The sequence below is a fragment of the Uloborus diversus genome, chromosome 9, assembly GCF_026930045.1.
Source record: "Uloborus diversus isolate 005 chromosome 9, Udiv.v.3.1, whole genome shotgun sequence".
Taxonomy (NCBI): Eukaryota; Metazoa; Arthropoda; class Arachnida; order Araneae; family Uloboridae; genus Uloborus; species Uloborus diversus.
In genome coordinates this window covers 150,088,370-150,109,805 of record NC_072739.1, presented here as the reverse complement: position 1 = coordinate 150,109,805, position 21,436 = coordinate 150,088,370, and the positions used below count along the sequence as shown (strand labels likewise).

Genomic DNA, 21,436 nt, shown 5'->3' with positions numbered 1-21,436 from the left:
TCAAGATTCTACATTTCTTTTTGTTCCAAACTAAATCCTGATTAGATGTACTGCAGGCACGGCTCCTGGGGTAGGCGGCCGCCTAGGGCGGCAGATTTTAGGGGCAGCAAATTTCGAAATTGAAATATTTTTTTTAAAGTATAAATATCTTGTTCAGTGCCAAAAGATTCAATGCTAAATATAATAAAAATAATATTAATTTAGATTAGGGTTGTTGTGTGGAGATAGTGTGTTTAGATTAGTGTGTTGGTTGTGTGGATATTGTGTGTTTAGATTAGTGTGTTGGGAATTCCAAATAATATTATCAATTATTTGTTTATTTTGATATATTTGGCTTTAATTAAATCCCTATTTTCTTTTATCTTGCAAAGTCACAAATGCTAATTTCAATGTATGTAAGGTATTTCCCGATCTTAGACACGTGCGTGCCTTACGTCATGAAATGACGAAGTTCCTTATCCATTTGATTGACCGCCGTTCTAACATCGGGAAATGCGCATTTCACATGCAAATGACTTTGGCTGACTATATATGTTACTTCTGTAGCTCAGTTGCTCTCTCTCTTTTAAGGCACCGTATTTTAGTTTCATAGTCAGCCAAGTCGGCTGCTAGCCGTCATGCTCTCGAATAGGCATTTTATAACTGTAAACTTTATCTGCAAACTTTAAGTTTAAATAACTGAAACTAAGATTGCATAAATGATTCTTCATTTGTCATAATGCAAATTTACAAATAATAGTTTTGCCTATTTTACTAAACTATCTATGCTTCGAGAGAACTTATTTTGCAATATCATATTTCATATGTAAATAGCTCGCCTAGGATACCACTGTATCATATCACCAAGGAGGAAATAAAGTCATAATTTCAAATACAGGTATTGTTTTCTGAAAAGGACTCCAGTTACACTCTGCAACTAAAAAATGCACTAATTAAATTAGTCATTGGTGCGATAACTTCATTGATAAAACCTCATCGCACAATAGTACCAGTGCTTGGATATGCAAAACTTAGTTTGGAATTTAACAAGAAATTCAATTTAATTTTAAAGGTGGAAAATTGCGTGATTTAAAAGTCTTTTGAAAATATTAATATATGTTTCAGTGCCACCAGATGCACTACTTTAGTGTTAAAAAATAGAATTTAAAGTGTGTACCAGTGCTTGGATATACAAAGCCAAGTAAGGAATTTGACTAGAAACTCACTTTAATTTTAAGCACTTTACAATTATTTTTTTAAATTAATATATTATTATGCTGTAATTTACAAATTTGTGCTTCTTCTAACGTTGTTTTGTCTTACTTTAATATATTATTATTTTATCAATGGGAGGCATTTGTCAACATCGCCTAGGGCGGCAGAACTACTAGAGTCGCCCTGATGTACTGCCATTTGGAGAAAATATGAAATTTTAAAATTAAAATATTCAACATAAAAACATTCATATTATGTGACATTAAAAATTGTTTAAAATGATTTCTGAAAGAATAAAACAATAATTAAACTGAAAATTAAAAAATATGTTTTTTTTTCTGGATATCTGTTTAACAAAATTTCATAAAACTAATGGCAGAAACAGTTTTCTAAATTCATGACAAAGAAAAAAACTATGACATTATATATTTTAGAATTGACCACAGTTCCCATAGCCAACAACTTAGTAGTTTGCATATTTTACTAGCCATTAATATTTTCAAATTACATTAGTACAGCAGCTGAATAAAACTTTTTAACTGTTACCTACTTTAAACGGAATAAAACTTGTCAAATGCATCTCTCCTACACACACATCAACTTCATGACTGAAGGAATCTTTTAGAGACAGATTTTAGGCGTAACCTTTATACCAATAGCATTTGAAACAGAACGTAATAAACATAAGATAACAAGTCATAATCTAATAAAACTTATAAATATGAAAGTTCAAACAAAAATTTAAAAATTTAGTTAATTTAGGATGAAAAATCTTGATATGGAAAATTTACTCAAACTCTAAAGTTATTAAAAGTTTTTAGTGTGAAAAAGTGATGTTATGCTAAATTAGTTGTAACTACAGCTAAATTTTTATTTGGTGTAATTTAATATTGTTTTATTTTTTATAGCGTTGATGAAAACGTGAAATATCTACCAGTTGATGAACTACTAGAGCAAGACAAAGAGGAAAATATATATGTGAGCAACTCAATGAAAAAAACTACGACTTCTAGGCCATCCCTCATGAGAAGAGTTCTAAATTCAGGATTGGTTCAGAGCATCCGAAGTAGACCTGGTCGTAAGAAAAATACCATGAAAAGCTTATCTTATCCTCAAGGTAATATTAATGTAGCTTTTGAAGAAGATACTGAAATACTCAAACCAATTAAATATGACAATCGAACAAATTTTGAAAGATTGTCACGAAAAGTTAGCCCAACACTTAGTCAGGACTCAAATGTTTCTTTTGAAACAAGAAACATGATCAATAGGAAAAATGTTCCTGATAAAGAAGCAACAGCAAATCAATATGAAAGCAGTGGAATTTTAAAACCTTCAAAGATACATAGCCAAGTGACAACAAATAAAGAATGTACTTCGCTGGCAAATATTTCCAATGATAATTCTGAATCAACAGATACTGTCTCGGAGATAGAAATGGAAACAATGTCATCGATTCCAGAAGAATACTCACGGTCTGCGTCAATGAGCAAACTTGAAACTGATGGTTACAAGTTTGAAAACAAGAATGATGTGCCATATATACTTAAAGAAACTGCTAAAATTGTGAAAGACTTTGCGGCTGGGGAGCCTGAAATTTGTGAATCTTCAAGTGCATTAAAGAAAAATCCAACTGCCGAAGAAGTGAAAAGCAAAGCAGAAGACATTGCTATTTCAATTGAAACAGAAGAAAAGAATACAAAATAAAGTCCCTGGCTCCTTAAATTATTGAACTTTGAAGTGTGAAGAGAAACAAATTGCAGTAAGTAATGAATGAATACAACTGAAGTTTTCAGCATATGCATTTTTTTACAGTTGATTCTATTTTTACTCCTATCTTTTTTAACAGTTTCTTTATTCGTAAAACATGCTCTCAGATGTACAATAAAAACCTTACTCAGGATTTTTTTCTCTTTTTATTATCAACTAGCGGTACCCGCACAGCCTTGCCCGTAGTAGAAAATTAAGAAGTCATTTGGTTAGCTTGTATATTTACAAATAATGAAAAATGATTTTCTCGCCAATTTGCGACGTTCATTTGCTTGCCCATGTTCCACGTTATAATTTTCTCATCCACCATGTTATGGTAATTTTTGCTCGTCCACGTTATCATAATTTGCTGAGTAAAATTTTCTTAAAATTGGAACAAAAAAAGAACAAAATCGAATTTTCGAAAAATCGCTTCAAGGTGCGATCACCCTCATGCTATAAACTAATTGGGTGCCACTATGCGCATCACAGACATCCAGACTTTCAGCTTTATTATTAGTAAAGATAAAAAGGATAAAAGAATAGTCTGCTGTCTGACCACGGATTGTATGGAAAGGCAAACATCCGGTTTACAGGTGGAAAGCAAAAGTGTCCACCTTGAAGCAAATTTTTGAAAAATCGCTTCAAGGTGCACACCCTCATGCTATAAATTAATTGTGTGCCCAATTTCATGAAAATCGGCCGAACGGTCTAGGCACTATGCGCGTCACAGACATCCAGACAGAGATCTAGACTTCCAGCTTTATTATTAGTAACTAGTGGTACCCGCACGGCTTTGCCTGTAATAGAAAAATTAAAAGGTCTTTTGGTTCCCCTGTATATTTACATATATATTGTAGGGTATGTATATTGTAGAGATTTACGCAGTGGAAAAATGAAACAGGGCAGAAATTTAAAAGCATTTAGTTTTATTTGTAAATTCAAACGTTAAAATCATGTTCAATATGAACTTCATGCACAAACATGTTACTTAAATGGTCAACTCGTCATTTTAACTAAAGACACAAGCTTTTATAAAAGAAAATGATAGCGCTGTAGCAAAACGTGTGTGACGTCACACTGACGAATCGGCAAGAAAACGTGATTGCCGATTCGTCCCCCGCATTTGCATGAGAAAACATCAAAAAAATTAATTCAAGTCTCAACAAAAAATGTATGGTGAATTTTCTCGCCAATTGACTTGAACCCATGTTACGGTTCCCCGTTATGATAATTTCGTATCTCACCAATTGGCTTGTGTCCATGTTATGGTTCCACGTTATGATAATTTCGTAATTTATTCGTCCATCTTATGATATTTTTGTTCTTAAAATTGGAATAGAAAAAGAACCACATCGAATTTTCGAAAAATCGCTTTGAGGTGCACACCCCCATGCTACAAAATAACTTTGTGCCAAATTTCATGAAAATTGGCCGAACGGTCAAGGCGCTATGCGCGTCACAGAGATCCAGACATTCTCCGGACAGAGAAACTTTCAGCTTTATTATTAGTAAAGAAGATAAAAAGGATAAAAGAATAGTCTACTGTCTGACCACGGATTGTATGGAAAGGCAAACATCCCATTTACAGGTGGAAAGAGACATACCAATTAGTTTTCAGCGATGTCAGCTTTTGCAAACATATGTTAGCCTCTAAATTAAGCAGAATCTCACTCAATAGAGCAGAACATGCGCATCAAATTTTTACTTTTCCCCCTCATTCAGATAGACTCGTCTTTACCAGACATTTGCCCATACCATACAATCCATGGTTGGACTATAAAATCCAGTGTGGCCAGGACAAGCAGAAAAGGAAACTTACATCTAGTATTAACTTTCTTATTCAAACTAAGCCTTGTAATTAAAATATTTTTAAAGCAATAAAAACAAAGTAAAAGGTGAAAAAGAATATTCTCCCTCTTTTTGAAAATCAAGTAAAGCTCCAATAGATATATTTTCAAAATGTGGCAATTAAGAAAAAGATGCTACATATATACATAATTTATTTTAAAATGTATATCAATATTTAAAAAAAAAAAAATGTTTTATCTGAATTTAGCACCAAAAGCTTTATTTTATTCAGATAAAGAAGATATTTTTTAAATTGATATACAGTAGACCTTCATTTTATGCAAGTATTGCTTTATAAAAATTTGATAACACACAGTTTAAGATTTGTTGTTTTTATTTTGCTTTATGTGAATGAGTTTTGGTTTTATGCAGATGCGGCATTGAAAACATAAAATGTTTCTCTCCTTCAAAATCTAAACTTTTGAGACTGCAGATAAAATGCAATAAACTATATCTTAATGTGCTAATAAGCGAGCTTAGGCCACTGGATGCATTTTTTTGCGATTGATTCCCAGAGTTGTTCCCAGAAGTAATGTCCTCAAACTCACACAATACAGAGCGCATTGTAAAAAGGTTTTAGCAGTGATAAAAGAGGAAGAAACCAATAGGGATACCGATATCTAAGAAGCACAACCAAAAATTTTCCCATTGAACATTTTAAGCCATTTATCGACAATGGCAAATGATTTTTCTGATTTGTTAGGGAAGGAAGATTCCATCATAGAAAAGACGAGAGAACTACAGACAAAAATAATGACTGCCAAAAGACTGTCCTTAACCAGCTCTTTTTTAATTAACACTTAATGTACACTTTCTGTGTTCATGTTCTGCACATGTACCAAAATAAGTACACATTAAACTAATTATATATTTTCAGTAAGTTACCGCCCTATAGCCAGGGCTAAGGCAGAAATACATGAAATACACCACCAGCTCAGTCAATTCCAGCCGAGGACTGCAGTTTCATGCTTATTAGCACTCATCAGCCCGGCATAGGACTAAAGTTAGTCCTATGCCGGGCGGTGTATTTCATGTAATTATATATTTATCTATCACTAGAATGAAGCATTTTTTAACCCATGAAACGTAACTAATTTTAACACTACTATGAAGCCTTAATTTACCTAGCATTTTTCTGGAACTAACATAACCTCTGCGCAAAAGGAGGTTCTACTGTATTCAAGTGCCAAGCTTTTAAGAGCTGCATTTGAATTACATGTACTGAGAACATTTATTTATTTTACAAAAGCATTCGTAACTGAATTTATGAAAACCATTTCAGTTAAATTGTTTATTGTGCATAACTTACATATTTGAGTAAATATATATAAAACCAATTACAGAGGTAGAAGTGACCGACTTGTCACATATAGGACATTTTCGCAAAAAATATAGGACAAATATAGGACACATTATATGAATAATTTTGCTATGAAAAAAGAAAATACAAATCATATATTATTTATTTATTCTTAGCAATGATTTTGTTTAAAAAAAAAAACCTCAAATAAAATTATTCCTTACATCTGAAATGACTTTCCTGTTAGTTGAAAGAATAATTTTTGAAAAAAAAAAAACAGTGTACTTTATAGACGAAATAATTAAACAAAATTTGAACAAAGAAAGTTTTTATTTTTTCTTCCTCACTCATGACCTAAGTACTAATTCCACTGTTCTTTGATTTTATATCTAAACTGAACCCTTCAACACTTGTATTAAGAACAAACAGCTTGAGAAGGATCCTCTTGACGTTTTTCAGAGTCTTCTTTATGCTTGAATGTTTTAGCATGCTGCCTCAATTGCGAGAATCCACTATTGCTTATAGGTACTGAACAGTTGCAAAAATGGCAAAAAGCGGTAAAATCATCTTTTCCTTTAGTGCACCATGCACCAAAATTTGTAGAATTAATGTCCTCCTGGTTCAACAACAACAAAAAACGGGAATATAGGAAATATAGGACATTTTTCAAAAATATAGGAAATATAGAACAATTTTGATGCTTTTCTTGAAAATATAGAAAATATAGGATATATAGGACTACTTCGACCCCTGCAATTAGGATAACAGTTACAAAATTATAAATAATGATGAGTTAAATGAAAATGTAGGAATAACAAGGCACATGACTAGATACTTGCATTATGACAAAATATAAAACCAGCTATATATGAAATTGTAAAAAACATTCATTTGTTTTCAAAAGGATTTCCTCCAAGAGTTGAGTACAAAGGCTCTAACATTGTTTCAATTCTCTTCATAGTCTGTAAAAAGAATTTGTGTTAATTTTAATTTAATTTTGTTAACTGTTTGCAACAGCACACACATACACAAATATTTCTAAAGAATGAGTAAAAAAATAATTTAAAAAAAATTATATCTATATTCACCTTACTTATGCTTACTTTTATAAAATTATATTTTTATGATTTTTTTTCATTATTTTGGAAATTTTCCTCCAGACAATCAACTAAAAATAGAACATTAGAATAGTAGAAGTTGAGCAGAATTTTTCAAAATAAATAAATAAACAATTTCATCAAAAAGTTGAAAGAAAAATCTATTTCCCAAAGAACAATTTAATTTTCCCAGAAAGGGCGACAATAATTTTAAGCACATAAAGTTCAAGACTTTTTTTTAAATAAATGCTTCCTTTTTTTAAGTTTTAAAACCAAATCTTTATTATTATTTTTTTAAATATGAAAACATATAAATAATTTTAAACATAAATGTATTTATTGTTCCTTTTTTTTTTTTTTTGAGGTAATAAGATGCTGAAATTAAATGTCAGTTTGTTTAGATGCATATTCGTAATATTCAAAAAATGAGTGCAATAAATTTCATTGAAATGAAAAATCAAAAAGTTTTTTAGTTTGAATATTTTACATTTAGAAAACTAACAATATAAATAAATAACAATAATGCCTAAATTACTACATAAATAATAAGGATAATTTTAAAAAAAATGAATAAATATACCTTTAAAAGCTTTAAGATTGATTTTTTCTATCCTGTCAAAATCTATTATATAACTTTGAAATTATTCTTTGAAAAAAAAAAAAAAAATGGCAGTTAAAAAACTCCTTACATTTTCAACTGACTCTGAAACAAAACGAATCAGGCATCCAGTTAATATATTATCATCAATGTATAATGGACTAATTGCAAATATTGTAGAAGGATCTCTTTTTTCACCTAGGATTGTAAAAGTAAAAATTAAAAAAAAAGAAAAAAAAAACATAGAATATGTATACCTAGTACATGTAACAACTGCACTGAATTAAATTAACAACTATTTGAGAAACTTAACATACTAACATTTTCTTGAAACAATTATTTAAAAAGTGATTTGTCACACATATAAACAAAATGAGTAAAATATATACTAATAATATAAAGCTGAAGAGTTTGTTTTTTTGAACGCACTAATCTTGGGAACTACTGGTTTGAATTGAAAAATTATTTTTGTGTTAAATAGTACATTTACAACAAAAATACATTTTGAAGAAACATTTTTCATTTATTTTTCTGTTCCAGGGTTCACATTAGGACATAGGATTGCACAATTCCCATTTTCCTCCCAAAATCTCATTCAACAAATATCCATTTGCAGGCTATTCCCACATTAGTGCAGGGATGCCCACCTAGGGGACGGTCATGGCGCAAACTGCGACATTGATATTTTTAGGGGGGGGGGTTAAAAGGTATTTTTCTCTTTTTTTTGGGTGGGGGGGGGGTCCTCGCAATTTTAGAGGGGGTGCACATTTGCTCGAGGGGGGGCACCCTTGATTTGTGCCACTTAACATTTTGCTCATGGTGAAAAATTCCACCTTGGAAATTTCCCCAGAGTAAATTCTGTACTTATTTCATAGATTCAACAGGCAAGCAATGTGTAATTTCAGTTTTCTTTCTTTTTTTCACTATTACTTTATTTAAAAAAAATTAAGAAATATTATCAATTAAAAATAAAATGTTATGCTAATACATTCTGAAAATGATTATGCATGATTTATTTCTGTAATTTTACTTTTGTTTAAAGTTCACCAGAATAAAAAAAAGTTCTTTTACAAGTTTGAATAAAAGAAAACTAACCGTTTCAGATTTGGTACTCAATTTTAATCACATATTCAAACATAGCTTAAAAGAATCCTCAAAATAAAAGTATATATATATATATATTTTTTTTTTTTTCAAAAACTCAAACTGGGTTACTTTTGATATTTTAAAAATTCCAGCAAACTTTAAAAACATTCAGAACATACTTATTATAATCTATAATTACCATAACCACTATATTTTCCCAAATCTTCCAAGAGATTTCTGCTCATGGTGTTCAGGTATGATCCGATAACAAAACAGGTGCCAAAAATATTGTATGATTTCATAGCTGTTTTAATGCTCAAGGTAGGTACACTTCTCATATTCAATGCTTCCTTAAATTTGAGTTTCCCATTTATGTATATAGACGAAACACTTTTCAGTCTGAAATATAAAGAATTATGAGTGTCATAGCCACAAATAGCAGTTTATAGCACCTTATTTTCAAATAGAAATTAATAAGAGATTTATCTAGTCACTATTAATATGAAGTTCAAATTAATATTTCATGCAGACTGAAATTACAAAAAAAAAAAATAATAATAATAATAATAATAATTAAATAATTGCCCTAGGCTTCTATTTTAAGAAGTCCTTTAAGAGAATTTTCTAAATCATTTTTTAAACTTTAAATGAAAACAAAACTTTTTTTTTGTCTTAAATATAGTAGTAAACAGCAAGAGCATGGTGGTTTAGTCCTGTGTCCAAACTCAGGGTATTGAGCATTGTGATAGAAAGATTCTGGTAAAATAACTTCCAAAAAAAATCCAATTTGATGAAAAAAAATTTAATTACATATTAGAAAACTTAGTGCAATATGGTAATAAATAGCAAAACATATTTATCATTAAAAAAATTCCTATGCATAATTTGCTTCTGAATATTTGTTGAAAATTTTGCATTCTTCAAAAAAATTTAAATTTTCTTACAGAAGAAAATATGTTAAAGGTATGGTACTGATAAAAGAAAAATATATATATATATATTTTTTTATCACCAGTTATGTGATTTATGAAAGCAGTACTAAAAAAAATATCTTCTCTACTGAAAATTGTGACATATGTACAATAAAGAATTGTTTATACATTTTTGAAGGGACTGTATAAAAAACGTATAAATGAAAAAACATATAGCGACTAGACATTAATATATATCTTCTGGGAACCGGGACAGATTTTAAAAACCTATAAATCATTGAAATATATAAAACAGAAATTTATAAAGGGTGCTTCACTGTATTTCATTTACAAAATTGGCACATTTTTTGCAAAGAATAAATGTTTTAAACATTATAAACTGCAATACAAAGTACATTTGAAAGAACAAAAACAAAACGTGACGCATCTTACTTTGAAAAATCCCACTGTTCTCCTCTGGCATATCTTCCAGATGTGTACCAATTCAAAACAACCAAATTGGAACTACTCTCAAGGTGGAATGTTTCTGTTTGAACATAAGAAGCTTTTGCAAAACACACTAAAGGATCTGGAAGCACACAAAGCAAGGAATTTTCAGAAATGAAGTATGTAGTATGGTGCTGACTATCAAGACCATTTTCACAACAATAAACCTAGAACAAAAAAATAACATAATTTTACAAGATAATTATTATTTTTCAAAAATAGGCATCCAAAAAATATGTACACTTGATATGACATACCGTGAGTCATAGAGTCACAGTTGTACTAAAGGAATAACATGAATATAACTAGTCGGACCTCCATACATTGAAGTAGCAAATTGCTACCACAAGTGCATCAAGACAATGTTTCAAATTGTTCACTGTTCAAAAGAACAGCCGTTTATTTTTTAGGAGATCATTCTGATCTGTTCATTTAAAGGATTCGTTCTTATAGACCCGTTCAATCAAGTAAGTTTGTAATCAAAAATGAACTTAAGAGGGGAAATGGTATCCTCTTTAGTAGGGTATGGAATATCCTCAATTTTAGGGTGGTTCTGGACCCTCCCTCCCTCCCAGAGAAATGTTTATAAAACGAATATAAAATTCTGCATTTTGAAGACTTATAAAGGATAATTGGAACTACAATAATCTAGGAAAACAATAGGCGAAATATTTGTTGCAAATTACGATAATGCATAGTAAAAATTGTTTTCGTGTTGACAAATCAATGACAGCAGTCCTAAGAGAGAAAAAGCGAGGGAGAAGAGAAGATTATGCACTGTTATTTGTTTACATCGGCTGTCGGTTCAATTCAATTAGTTTTTAATCACACATCCAACCCACCCAGAAATAGAACAATGAATTACATAAAGAATGATCAATAGCTTTAAAAGAAATGGTGCACAGACTTTGAAAATAGGTAACAAGAGAGTGACATGCTGCCCATTTGAACAATTCATAATTTATACACTTGAAAAAAAAATGAATTTGAAGCACACTTTGCTTAGGAATTTCAAAGACTCATCTGATCATTTTCAAGGACTAGAGAACAGTTAAAATTATTTTAGGGCACTTCATTTGTCCTTTCCAGCCTCTGAAATTTAGTACTAGATGGTACAGTTTTACACTATTGTTCTAACTTTGTAAGAAACAACTATTTTATGTTTAAAAGAAAAACAAAAACAACTATAGATTTCTAATTATTCTTCCATTAGAAGTAGTGCAAAAAAACGAAAAAAAATAGAGGTAGTGGTTTTTTTTTTTTTTTTGCAGGCAATTTTCGCAACATAAAAGAATTTCCAAAATACAGCATTCGAGATTAAATGAACAGCAAGATATGAAACATGTGAGTCAGAAAAATTTATCTCGAGTAATATGATACAGAGAACCATGATTTTTACATTTTTGATGCAGGATGTGGCAAAAAGCTGAATTTGACATATTTTGGCATTTCTCCCCCTACCCCCCTCATTTGTTATAAATTTTAAAATTTATGATTTGTATTCGCACTTTTCCAAATTTCAAGGTTTATTTTTCAAGATTTTTTTTAAGGAACAAATCATGAAATTTTTGAGAGGGGTCTTCAACAGAGTGGTTGCTCTAAGCTATACCTTGTTTAGTTTATAGGTTAATTTGCTTTTTCCTAATCTTTCTTTTAGTTTCTAATTTGTTGAAATAATCGTCGATTTTTTTAAAGAATTGCAGCTGAATACATAACTCGTTCAGCCGATATTTTCATTTATATAACCTGCCCTAATAGTTTTCAGTTTCATTTTCAACACATTTTCAGCAACCCAGTGACAGCTTTACTACTTGTAATACAATGTATGGCACCCCCCCCCCCCCATTAGAAAAGGACAGTCGCTACTCTTTTCATTTTCACTTCTGAACTATTCAAAAAAGAAAAAAAAAATCACGATTTTTCTTTTGAAATTTTGAAAGGTGTATTGTCAATACGCATAAAGTACTCCCAAGAATGGGGGGCATTTGCCCTTCGTCCCCCCTCCCCCCTATAAATCCACCCATGCCACTTGGTGACCATAATTTAATTTTGATAAAAAGTATAGATACAGCTTTTGTGTTTAGCTTGGCAGCATACAGCTGACCACTTAACCTCAACGCCTGCTCTTGCACCCCAGAGCTTCGGTTGCAAAAACTGAGATGGGCACAGTATATCACAAGAGCTGTTGCGCCAGTGATTTTAGTTTTAATGTTACTATGCTCAGCTGCAGCTCTGAAAAATAAGCAAACATTTTCAAAAGAGAGAAAAGGAAATTTAATGGACATGTTCAACTTTCATACTTGTGAGTGAGTGAAAAGGTTTAGTCTTAGGGACCACAACTGATTTTTGAGGAAGGCTAGTTTCTGCAACTATACTTCTTGTTCACTGTTGCTTTCAATCTAACTTTACATCATAAAATTTGGCTTTCTGCTTTTTTCGTAACTTTATTATATACTAGCAGTACCTGCACGGCGATGCCCGTGCTAAGAATTTAAAGGAAGTATGTTGAATAAAAAAAATCCACTATCCCTTCCATCTCTTCTGGTGTGAAATGATCATTTTTCTTCAAATAAAATGGGTCCACACATTTTCAAAAACCTTTTAGAGTCTCTTTGGAAGTTAAAACTATTCGCCAAAACACATAAAAAAATTATCATTAGCTTTGAAACTCAAAATTATCCTTCAACTGTACACTTAACTGCTTATTGCGCCAAGCAACACACTACTATAACCCCGTCCTTTAGCAAGTGAAGTGTTTTTTCCTGCAACTTAAAATGTTTTGGGAAATAAACAATACTATAATACAAACGTTATAAAGAGCAATCACTTTTGAATAAACGACAAATGAAATTATTTACTTAGATAAGTAACTATCTTCAAATATAAGAACCAAAACAATTGTTGTAGAAATTTAAGAAAAAAAAAAGAAAAATCCTACAAAATCAAATTTACCTGAATATTGAAAAAAAAAAAATGCATTCAGAAATCAATTTGCTGACCACAACAGTCCCACAATAGCGCAGATGTCGCCACTGTCCGCCAGCGCTCTCTTGATTTAACTTACCCCGCCATCTATTAAGAATTCTTAGAACTAAACAATTAATTAAACATTTAATTTGCAATCACAAATATTTCGGGATCGCGGTCGAATGAGATAAAAAGTATTCTATGTCCGCCTCCTGGTTCTAAGCTACCTCTCCACCAATTTTCAGCGGAATCGGTTCAGCCGTTCTTGAGTTATTAATAGTGTAACTAACATGACTTTCTTTTATATATATATATAGATGTTTTAAAAATTAACTAATTTTAATGCAACCACTACAAAAACTTTTCTTGAATTTAAAATTAGGCATTCCTACACTTTTTAACATAGTCAAGTTTTTACTGCAATAAAAGTCATTAATGAAGTCAGACAGTATAAAACTACACCAGAATATGTAATTATTTATTTATTTATTTATTACCAAAAATGGCTGAACTAAGATCAGGAAATGTCCTTATTTGTGAGCGTTGTTTGAGGAAAATTTTGGGTTTAGAAAAGCGGTAGTCTAGTAATTAGCAACAGCAAAGTTGATGAAGACCTAAGTTGTGCTGATTCTAAAGAAAATTCAAAAACGGTTCCAGTTTAAATAGCTCAAAAGTAGAAGTTGGTAAATTTGGTATTTGTTTTAATTTAATATGTTGCATTTTGGTCTTTAAACTTTAATGCTTTTTCATTCTAAAGAGAAAGCAATAAAAGTTAGTTACAAAATTGGATAATATTTATGGTAAAATTGTAACAGAAATTATTATTGTTATTTGCACACCCCAGGCCCAGGCATGTTGGTCCACCTCACAAGTTCAGTTAAAAATTAATATAAAAAGAGTTAATGAATTAAACATTTTCAAAAAAAAAAAAAAAAAAAAGCTGGAATAAGGAAAAATATTTAATGAAACTCATAAGAAAATTAAACTGCTTATTTAATGTTTTGATGAGATAAAAAATGAAAAGTAGAAAAGCAGATCAATCTGCTCCAACTTCCCCAATATTGCTTTAAAATAAGAACAATCATTTTAAAAATGAACATGGTTAGAAATATAGTAAAACCCCTCCAATGCGGACAGTAAGGCGGCAGATTTTTTTGTCTGCAAAAGAAGGGTGTCTGCATAACAGGGGTTTAATAATGTTATTTGGCTTGGAATCAGGGAATTCACCTTATGCATGTGGGCTCAAGCCCTTAGAATTTGGAACTTCCTTGCTTTTAGTAGTTTTTTTTTTTTTTTCAAAAATGTAAAAACATTTCTTTTACAATTTTAATGAATGAATTATTAAAAATGTCAAATTTTAATAACTAATCTGTACTGAAACTGGTTTCGTGGGGAAAATATCCAGTTAAACCATGGGGGAAATACACCCCCCCCCCCCCTTAAAATTTTGCATATGGTCGCTCATGTACGTGATGGACGACTATTTTGCAACAGTAAGGTAAAAAATATATTTTTAAATTATAAATCAAAACCTTTGGAAAAGACAAAGTAGTCATCAACAAACAGCATTTTTCTCCTAGCTTAACCGATATATTCACATTGTCTCCTTCAACCAAGCCTCCTCCAAATGTAATAGGATAGCACCACTGACAGCAAACATCGGAAACAGAAGATGGTAAAATAATTTTCAACTGAAAATAAGAAAAAAAAATTAATTTGAATTTTGACATCTTGAATTCAAATTATGTTTTTCGCAATCGTGAGTGTGTGTGTGTGTTTGTGTCTGTGTGCGTAGGTGTGTGTGTATGTGTATGCATGTGTATGTATTTGTATGTATGTGTTTGTGTTTGTTTGTATGTGTAGGTGTCTGTATTTATGCATGTGTGTGTGTATGTGTGTGTAGGTGCATGTGTAAAGGTAAGCAAGTAAGTGACGCAACCTGGAGACTGTTTTCGTTGGAGATAATCGTGAGGCGGCCGGCCGACGGTGGAGCTGCAGAGGGAGGCGGCGGGAAAATAAAATCATAGGAATTCAAAACAGTCAAATGAGAACAATAAGCACTCGTGATTGCTCAATTTTAATTAACATGAGATTTAGAGTAGAGAGAAAAAAACATAAAACATTATTTAAAAAATGAGTTCCTATGAATGTTTTTCAGTTAAAATATTTGCCCAAGCAAATGCAATTTTTCTTTTTTTATTTCATATCTGAAATAGTAAACGATAAACACTAGATACACTTAATACAAATGTGACAAGCAACTTTTAAAGTCTGGTATCATAATCTAAATCTGAAAGTCCCCTTACTGGCCTAGTAGTAGTCCTTCTTTGTTTCAATAAACAAATATCTTTTTGAGATAAGGAGACCAAAACTGAACAGCATACTACAAATGAGGTTTGACTAAACTTCTATACAAATGCAAAAAAAAAAAAAAAAAAAAAAAAAACCTTCTTAGCTTTATTTGATAAATCCAAACATTCTACTGGCTTTGTTAGTTGCAATGCTGCACTGCTGACTAAATTTGTAGTCCTGATTTACTAAAACATCCAGATCAATAATATTTTTTGCCTGACTAATCACTGAAACATGTAAATAACTTGTACGTTTATTTCCATGACCTAAATGTAACACTTGACATTTCTCAATGTCAACTGTCATATCCCATGTGTCAGCCTACTTATTAGTAATATGATCTAGTTATCCCGTAGCTGCTTTACGTGTTCTTCATTCTCTACTATCCTCATAACTTTGACATCATCAGCAAGTTTGAAGAAATATTTTCATGAATAAACAGCAGCACTTTTTTTTAAAAAAAAATTACAATAATGCAAGATTAAAAAGCAATCATGCAGCAAAAATCTATTTAAGTTTTAAAATGTAGGAGTTTAGAGTTGTTACCTTTCAAGATGCAATGAGTTTATGTGATAAAAATTGAAGAAATTTAAAAAAAAAATCAAATGACTTTCAAAATAAAATACGAAACTTGTTTTGAAAAATGAAAAAATCTAAAAAGAGTAACGCAGAGAAATAGAATGAATGAGAATCTAAGTAAACCATGCTTGATAATAACCGTTTCGCTTTATTTTACACTGAAATGAAAGCTAGATTTTATTTTAAATTACTTTAAGCTGAAAGTTTTTTTTTCCCTTCTGCTTTTGTTCTGAAAATGGGAGCTTTCTGTTAATGTCTCGGAACACATGTTGACTTACTGGATATTCGTAAAAACAGGAAATCACGTTACAGGGGGAAAATGTTAATGCTTCTCCTGCAGGTAAATTTTCTTTTTTAATATCATGTTCCTCATTTTCTTGCAATTCTAAGTGGGCTGAAATTTTTCTCTCCATTTTATAATTTTCAGATCAACCCGCTTGTCCGACTGAAACATAATGTCAAGGGGGAAACTTGCTTTTTGACCGACACTTTTGTTTAAATTTTTTAATATATCTCACATGTTTTCTACTTAGATGGCAAGCTGGGAACGCACACACCAAGTAAGTACTGAAATCAAAATTTCGACAAGTCCGTCATTTCTGTTATTTTAATGTAAGATATTTTCATAAAATAAAATCTGAAAGTTACGATTGGAAGCATACGATTAAAAAAAAAAAAATTGTTTACAAATAATAAACTGCCAACTCTTCACTTCAGCTCGATTTGTCAAAAGAAGTACAAAAAAAATCTTTAAGTTATTACTTTTAAAAAGAAATTTAGCATGAAAAAGACAAGAATAATATTATTAAATTTTTTACAGGTTTTTAAAATCTGAAATCATGAAAATAACATTCCAAAAATTTGCAGACGCTTCCTCTGTGATGTAAATATCTGCTCCATGAGGTTTTAACTCCACACTCTTGCACATGTGTGTGTCTCGTTTCGTAAACATCAAAAATTTCTCCAGAAAACTTGTCAGAAAATTGAAATATAATCATGCCTAAGAAGGATCCCGCTTTGGGCAGGTGCTTAATACGTGCTCATAAGAAAAGGTCAAATTTTGTCATCAGAGATGGATATGTAAGATTGCTTATTTTGAACTTTACTTGCATGTTTTAAGTGTATTAAGAAGACTTCCGTATAAAAAGTGTTCTGAATAGTGTAAAGAAATCAAAACATTCACAAACAAACTGAATATTAATTACATTTTCTTTCTTTTAGAGACATACCAGTGATTTACTAGATGGTCGTGATTTTGGAAAACTGAATTTAAATAGCGTTACTGAGCAATCATCATTAGATGATTTTCTGGACAAAGCAGCTCTTGCCGAAAAAGAATATAATGAAGGTAAAACACTAGAAGTGAAACCCCTCTTCTGTTTACTGTGGAGTCTCAATTGATGATGCTATTATGAACTAATTACTCATTTAAAGTTCTTGTGCTAATTTGTCTCAAAATAATTTTAAGTTTTGGTCTTCATATCAGTGGTGCTTGTGGTTGAGGGATGACTATACTCAACTTTGTTATTTCAATTCAAATGTTTTCCTATTTTTTTGTGTTAATGTCTTTTTATTTTAACTTTATTCACTCTAATATGGCATCCATAAGCATTTCCTTACATTTTCCCCAGGTCTACACACTATCATTTCACTTGTGTATGTTTTGATCACAAATGAAATATATTTGTGCTTGAAATGAAAATATGTCTATTTTTTTAACATTCACCGCAAAGGTTTTAACACTATGAATAACTTTTTTTTTTTCCAAATATATTTACATGATGCAGGTCAAATCTTGGAAATTATCCCTGACAAAAAAGTGGGACTCAAAATTCTAGTCAATCAATTAATGCTTTGACTGCAATTTTCTGTGACATAAAAGGCTAGAAAATAATTTTTCTAATTTTTTACTCCGCAAAAGTCAATTTAAAAAGTCCTAAGATAATGACATACAGTACAGTCTCAAAAATCTGAGGTAATTGGGGCTCATGCTACCTCGGATTACTGAAAACTCAGATTATACGAAAAATATTTAAATATTTCATCACTAAAATTTTACACTATTCACACAACATAGCTACGGATATCTTTTCTTCCTTGTCCAAAGAAAGAAAACCGAAAGTATTGTCTTTACGAAATATTTATCATTTTTATTTCAACATGAATTTAAATTTTGATTACCCTTAAACAAATTCTGACTTTTTTACTTTCTTCTATATCTAATATATAGAAGAAAGTATTGGATTCGTGCAAATTTTCGAATTTCGAATTTTGACGGATTTGAACGTTTTGAGGTGTGCTGAGTCCATTTCGACCATTTTTGGAAAATGTCTGTCTGTATGTATGTGTGTGTGTATGTGTGTGTGTATGTGTGTCACGTCTGTGTGTGACCAGTTTTTTGTGGCCGCTCTACAACAAAAACTACCGCATGAAATCGAACGAAATTTGGTACACATATGTGCCCCTATGTGAACTTGTGCCCATTAGTTTTTGGCGCGAATTCCTCCAAGGGGGGTGGAGCAATGGGACGTTTTTCGAGTTACGCGTGCTTGCTATTACTCAGGAAGTAACTGGCGGAATCAAACAAAATTTGGTCCATATGTTGGTATTAACAGGAACAGGTGCTGATTCAATTTTGGTGTCAATAACGCAAACGGGGGTTGAGCTATGGAACGTTTTTTGTCGTCAATTGTGACTGCTGTATCTCAAGAAATAATGAACGGAATGAAAGAAAAATTTATCGGCAAGTAGCCCTTAGTGGGTATAAGAACTGATTTTATTTTTGTGTCAACAGCTAAAAAGGGGGTAGCGCAATCACCCGTTCTTTTTTTCCATTTTGAGTGTCCTATCTCAAGAAGTAATGCTACGTTCTGGTTGAAATTTGGAATATATGTGAATCCATGTGTAAACAGGCTTTGGTTCAATTTTGACGCCGATCGCTCCAAGAGGTGTTGATTTTTTTTTTTTTTTTTGCGAATAAAAATATTTTTATTAATGCAACAATAAGAAAGATAAATCGTAATAGATTGTCGTCTGCGTATTTCTCGTGATTTTAATTGTATGGAAATGATAGGAAATATTATCTCAATGATTTAAAATTTTTAACTGTTGCCATCTTATGTTTGTTAACAAATAAAATATTTGTAATTAATTCAAGCAAGGCTTTTAAAAAAACTTTCAATTTTCGCTCTTTGCTTTGCTTTTGCAATAATTCAGACATTGGGATAGTCGTCAAGTTTTTGCATGTGTAATTTTGTTTTTGTTGGGAATATTGCTTCCTCGTCAAGCATGGGGAGGGATCAGAAAAAAAAAAAGAAAAATATAGAAGAAAGTTTCGTGATGGCCACAACATACTAGTTTTTTCCCCCACAATGACTGTAATTTTATTTATGTGTGAATTTGTAGACAGCCAAAAAATGCATTTTAAAACTCCCTGAATCCATTTTGACCAGTTTTGTCCTCATGGCTGTATCTACGTATGCGTATGGCGCCAAGTTGTACCCTCACATTCTTTATTCTGGAAAATTAATTTTAACTTCACGTTATTTAGTGTACTAAGTTGGTCTTTAATGTATGGTCCACTGGTAGTTAACGAATATTTCATGCCATTTGGCAAGTGTTGTTGATACTGACCTCTCAAAATTATTTTTATTACTTAAGTAAATTTAGTTAAAGAAATTTAACACTTGCAAAATATTTCAATCTTGAGATTTTAATGCAAAACATTTTTTAGCCTCTAAAGATCCAAATTGAAGAATAAATAAATCACCTCGAATTAAGTGGAACCTCGGACTTTCGAGACTCTAGGTACTGTATCATTTCAGGAAGGCCAATTATTTAGGGGCAATTAATTGACATAAATTTTTAAGAAACATGTTCTTCAATTAGCCATGTTTTTTGGGGAGTTTTTTGCTATAATTACCAGTTTTAATGAATAATTATTTGATAATATTTTTAACAAATAATAAAAGTAATGATGTTACAATAAATCCTCATTAACCCACAACCTATTAAACCGAGTTTTGCTTAATCTGGATAGCCATTCAGATGTATACATATTAGTATAAATAAAATTCGAGTTAGCGCTCCCCTTTTTCTTTCAAAAGTAAAGGGGCTTTGCCTCTTCACTTTGCTGAGTTAAAAATTAATGATCAATTGAAAACTGATTTTTCATAAGTGGATTGATTTATTTCACAGAATTAAAAATTAAAAATTTCAAACAAATGGACTTTTCTGATCTTATTTCATGAAAATAGAATGAATTTGAGGCCATATTCCACCTTTTTTTGGAGGTCATGGAATCAGTAACATTAAGCCTTTTGTAGCCCAATTTAACAAAACAAAAAAAAAAAAAAAAACAACTGAAGGGCCACACTCCCTTACTCTACATTTTTCTTTTGACCTCCCACTTTTTTGGTGCCTTCTAATCCCTCTGTGCAGCCTCCTATGCATCTGCTTTGCAGAAACTAATTTCTGAGTATTTTGCTCCAAGTTTGTAACATTGCCATTTATAATGCTTTTTGATTTGCAACACAAAACAATGGTTCACATGGATCAGCTTGGCAGGCCGTACTTGGGACACCACAGATATAGATGAACAGATGAAAGTCATTTGTAGAAAATGTTCACAATTTGCATACAATTTTGATGTTTATTCAATGAATTTCTTGATAAACAAATGTGTTTGTTTTAACCCTAGAGAAGGTCTTTTCCCCGCCGTAGCGATCCGTGAGATGAAAGCAGAAGTGCCAGGGAGAAAATGACACCTGACTAGGATGGCGCACTATCGGTCTAAATGACCAACATACATTTCCAAAAGCTATGCAACCTTGAAATACCGAAGAAAATTCTCAGAACTAAGTGTGTGGGCTGGGAAGAGTCTGACCTTCAGCTACACAGATGGGCCCCATTATTAGAATAAGGAGTGGTAGGATAGAGCGAAATATCTGACAACAAGTGGGGAATCGACCAAAGCGCGACTTCTCTAGGGTTAAAAAAAGTTGTTTTTCAAACAAATTGAGCAATATCTATTGCTTGCCAACTTTGTAGTTTCTCCAGTTGAAAAGAAGTATAATAAAAAAAAACACTCTGAGGCTGTATAGTAGCACTCTACTTGTATATAACTTCACATTTTAGCTCTTGGCACCCTGCTAGGAATATAGGACTTGGGAGATGCAATGTTTTTTTGCAGATTTTTTTTTTTTTTTTAATGATTTGAGTTTAGAGGGCAACTTTAAATTTTATC

General features: G+C 31.4%; 3 protein-coding genes across 6 annotated transcripts in view; 2 read left to right on the top strand and 1 right to left on the bottom strand.

The window, feature by feature from the left end:
- The window catches only part of LOC129229358 (bestrophin-2-like), a 40,846-nt gene extending 37,824 nt beyond the window's left edge, over positions 1–3,022 (top strand). The window contains exon 10 of the mRNA XM_054863649.1: positions 2,103–3,022. Within this exon, the coding sequence (XP_054719624.1) occupies positions 2,103–2,901 (799 nt within the window). The 3' untranslated portion in view covers positions 2,902–3,022. The remainder of the gene's footprint in view (positions 1–2,102) is intronic.
- Positions 3,023–6,015: 2,993 nt separating this feature from the next.
- Positions 6,016–16,845, bottom strand: LOC129229863 (uncharacterized). 3 transcript variants are annotated; one of them, XM_054864241.1, is made up of 6 exons: positions 16,470–16,603; positions 14,793–14,951; positions 10,240–10,375; positions 9,075–9,274; positions 7,881–7,987; positions 6,016–7,056 (listed from the first exon to the last, which is right to left on the bottom strand). In XM_054864241.1, the coding sequence occupies exons 2-6, from the start codon at positions 14,827–14,829 to the stop codon at positions 6,982–6,984; spliced, it is 555 nt and encodes a 184-aa protein (XP_054720216.1). In that variant the 5' UTR covers positions 14,830–14,951; positions 16,470–16,603; the 3' UTR covers positions 6,016–6,981. The 3 variants fall into 3 exon arrangements, with proteins under 3 accessions (XP_054720216.1, XP_054720215.1, XP_054720214.1); XM_054864239.1 differs by having other exon boundaries at positions 6,025–7,056; positions 10,240–10,460; positions 16,470–16,845; XM_054864240.1 differs by lacking the exon at positions 14,793–14,951 and having other exon boundaries at positions 6,018–7,056; positions 10,240–10,460; positions 16,470–16,845.
- Positions 16,846–17,112: 267 nt separating this feature from the next.
- The window catches only part of LOC129229566 (large subunit GTPase 1 homolog), a 32,090-nt gene continuing 27,766 nt past the window's right edge, over positions 17,113–21,436 (top strand). For both annotated transcript variants that reach the window (XM_054863895.1, XM_054863894.1), the window contains exons 1-2: positions 17,113–17,271; positions 17,413–17,539. In XM_054863895.1, the coding sequence (XP_054719870.1) occupies positions 17,188–17,271; positions 17,413–17,539 (211 nt within the window). In that variant the 5' untranslated portion in view covers positions 17,113–17,187. The remainder of the gene's footprint in view (positions 17,272–17,412; positions 17,540–21,436) is intronic.

Bases quoted from the DNA above. Each gene is read 5' to 3' on its own strand.
- LOC129229863 (XM_054864239.1), bottom strand. From the start codon at position 16,604: ATGGAGAGAAAAATTTCAGCCCACTTAGAATTGCAAGAAAATGAGGAA. The intron at 10,461-14,792 runs GTTTTGATTTAT...TTTTTGTTCTAG, and splicing joins CTACTTTGTCTTTTCCAAAG to GTTTATTGTTGTGAAAATGG. The intron at 7,988-9,074 runs GTAATTATAGAT...TTACAATCCTAG, and splicing joins GGGAAAATATAGTGGTTATG to GTGAAAAAAGAGATCCTTCT.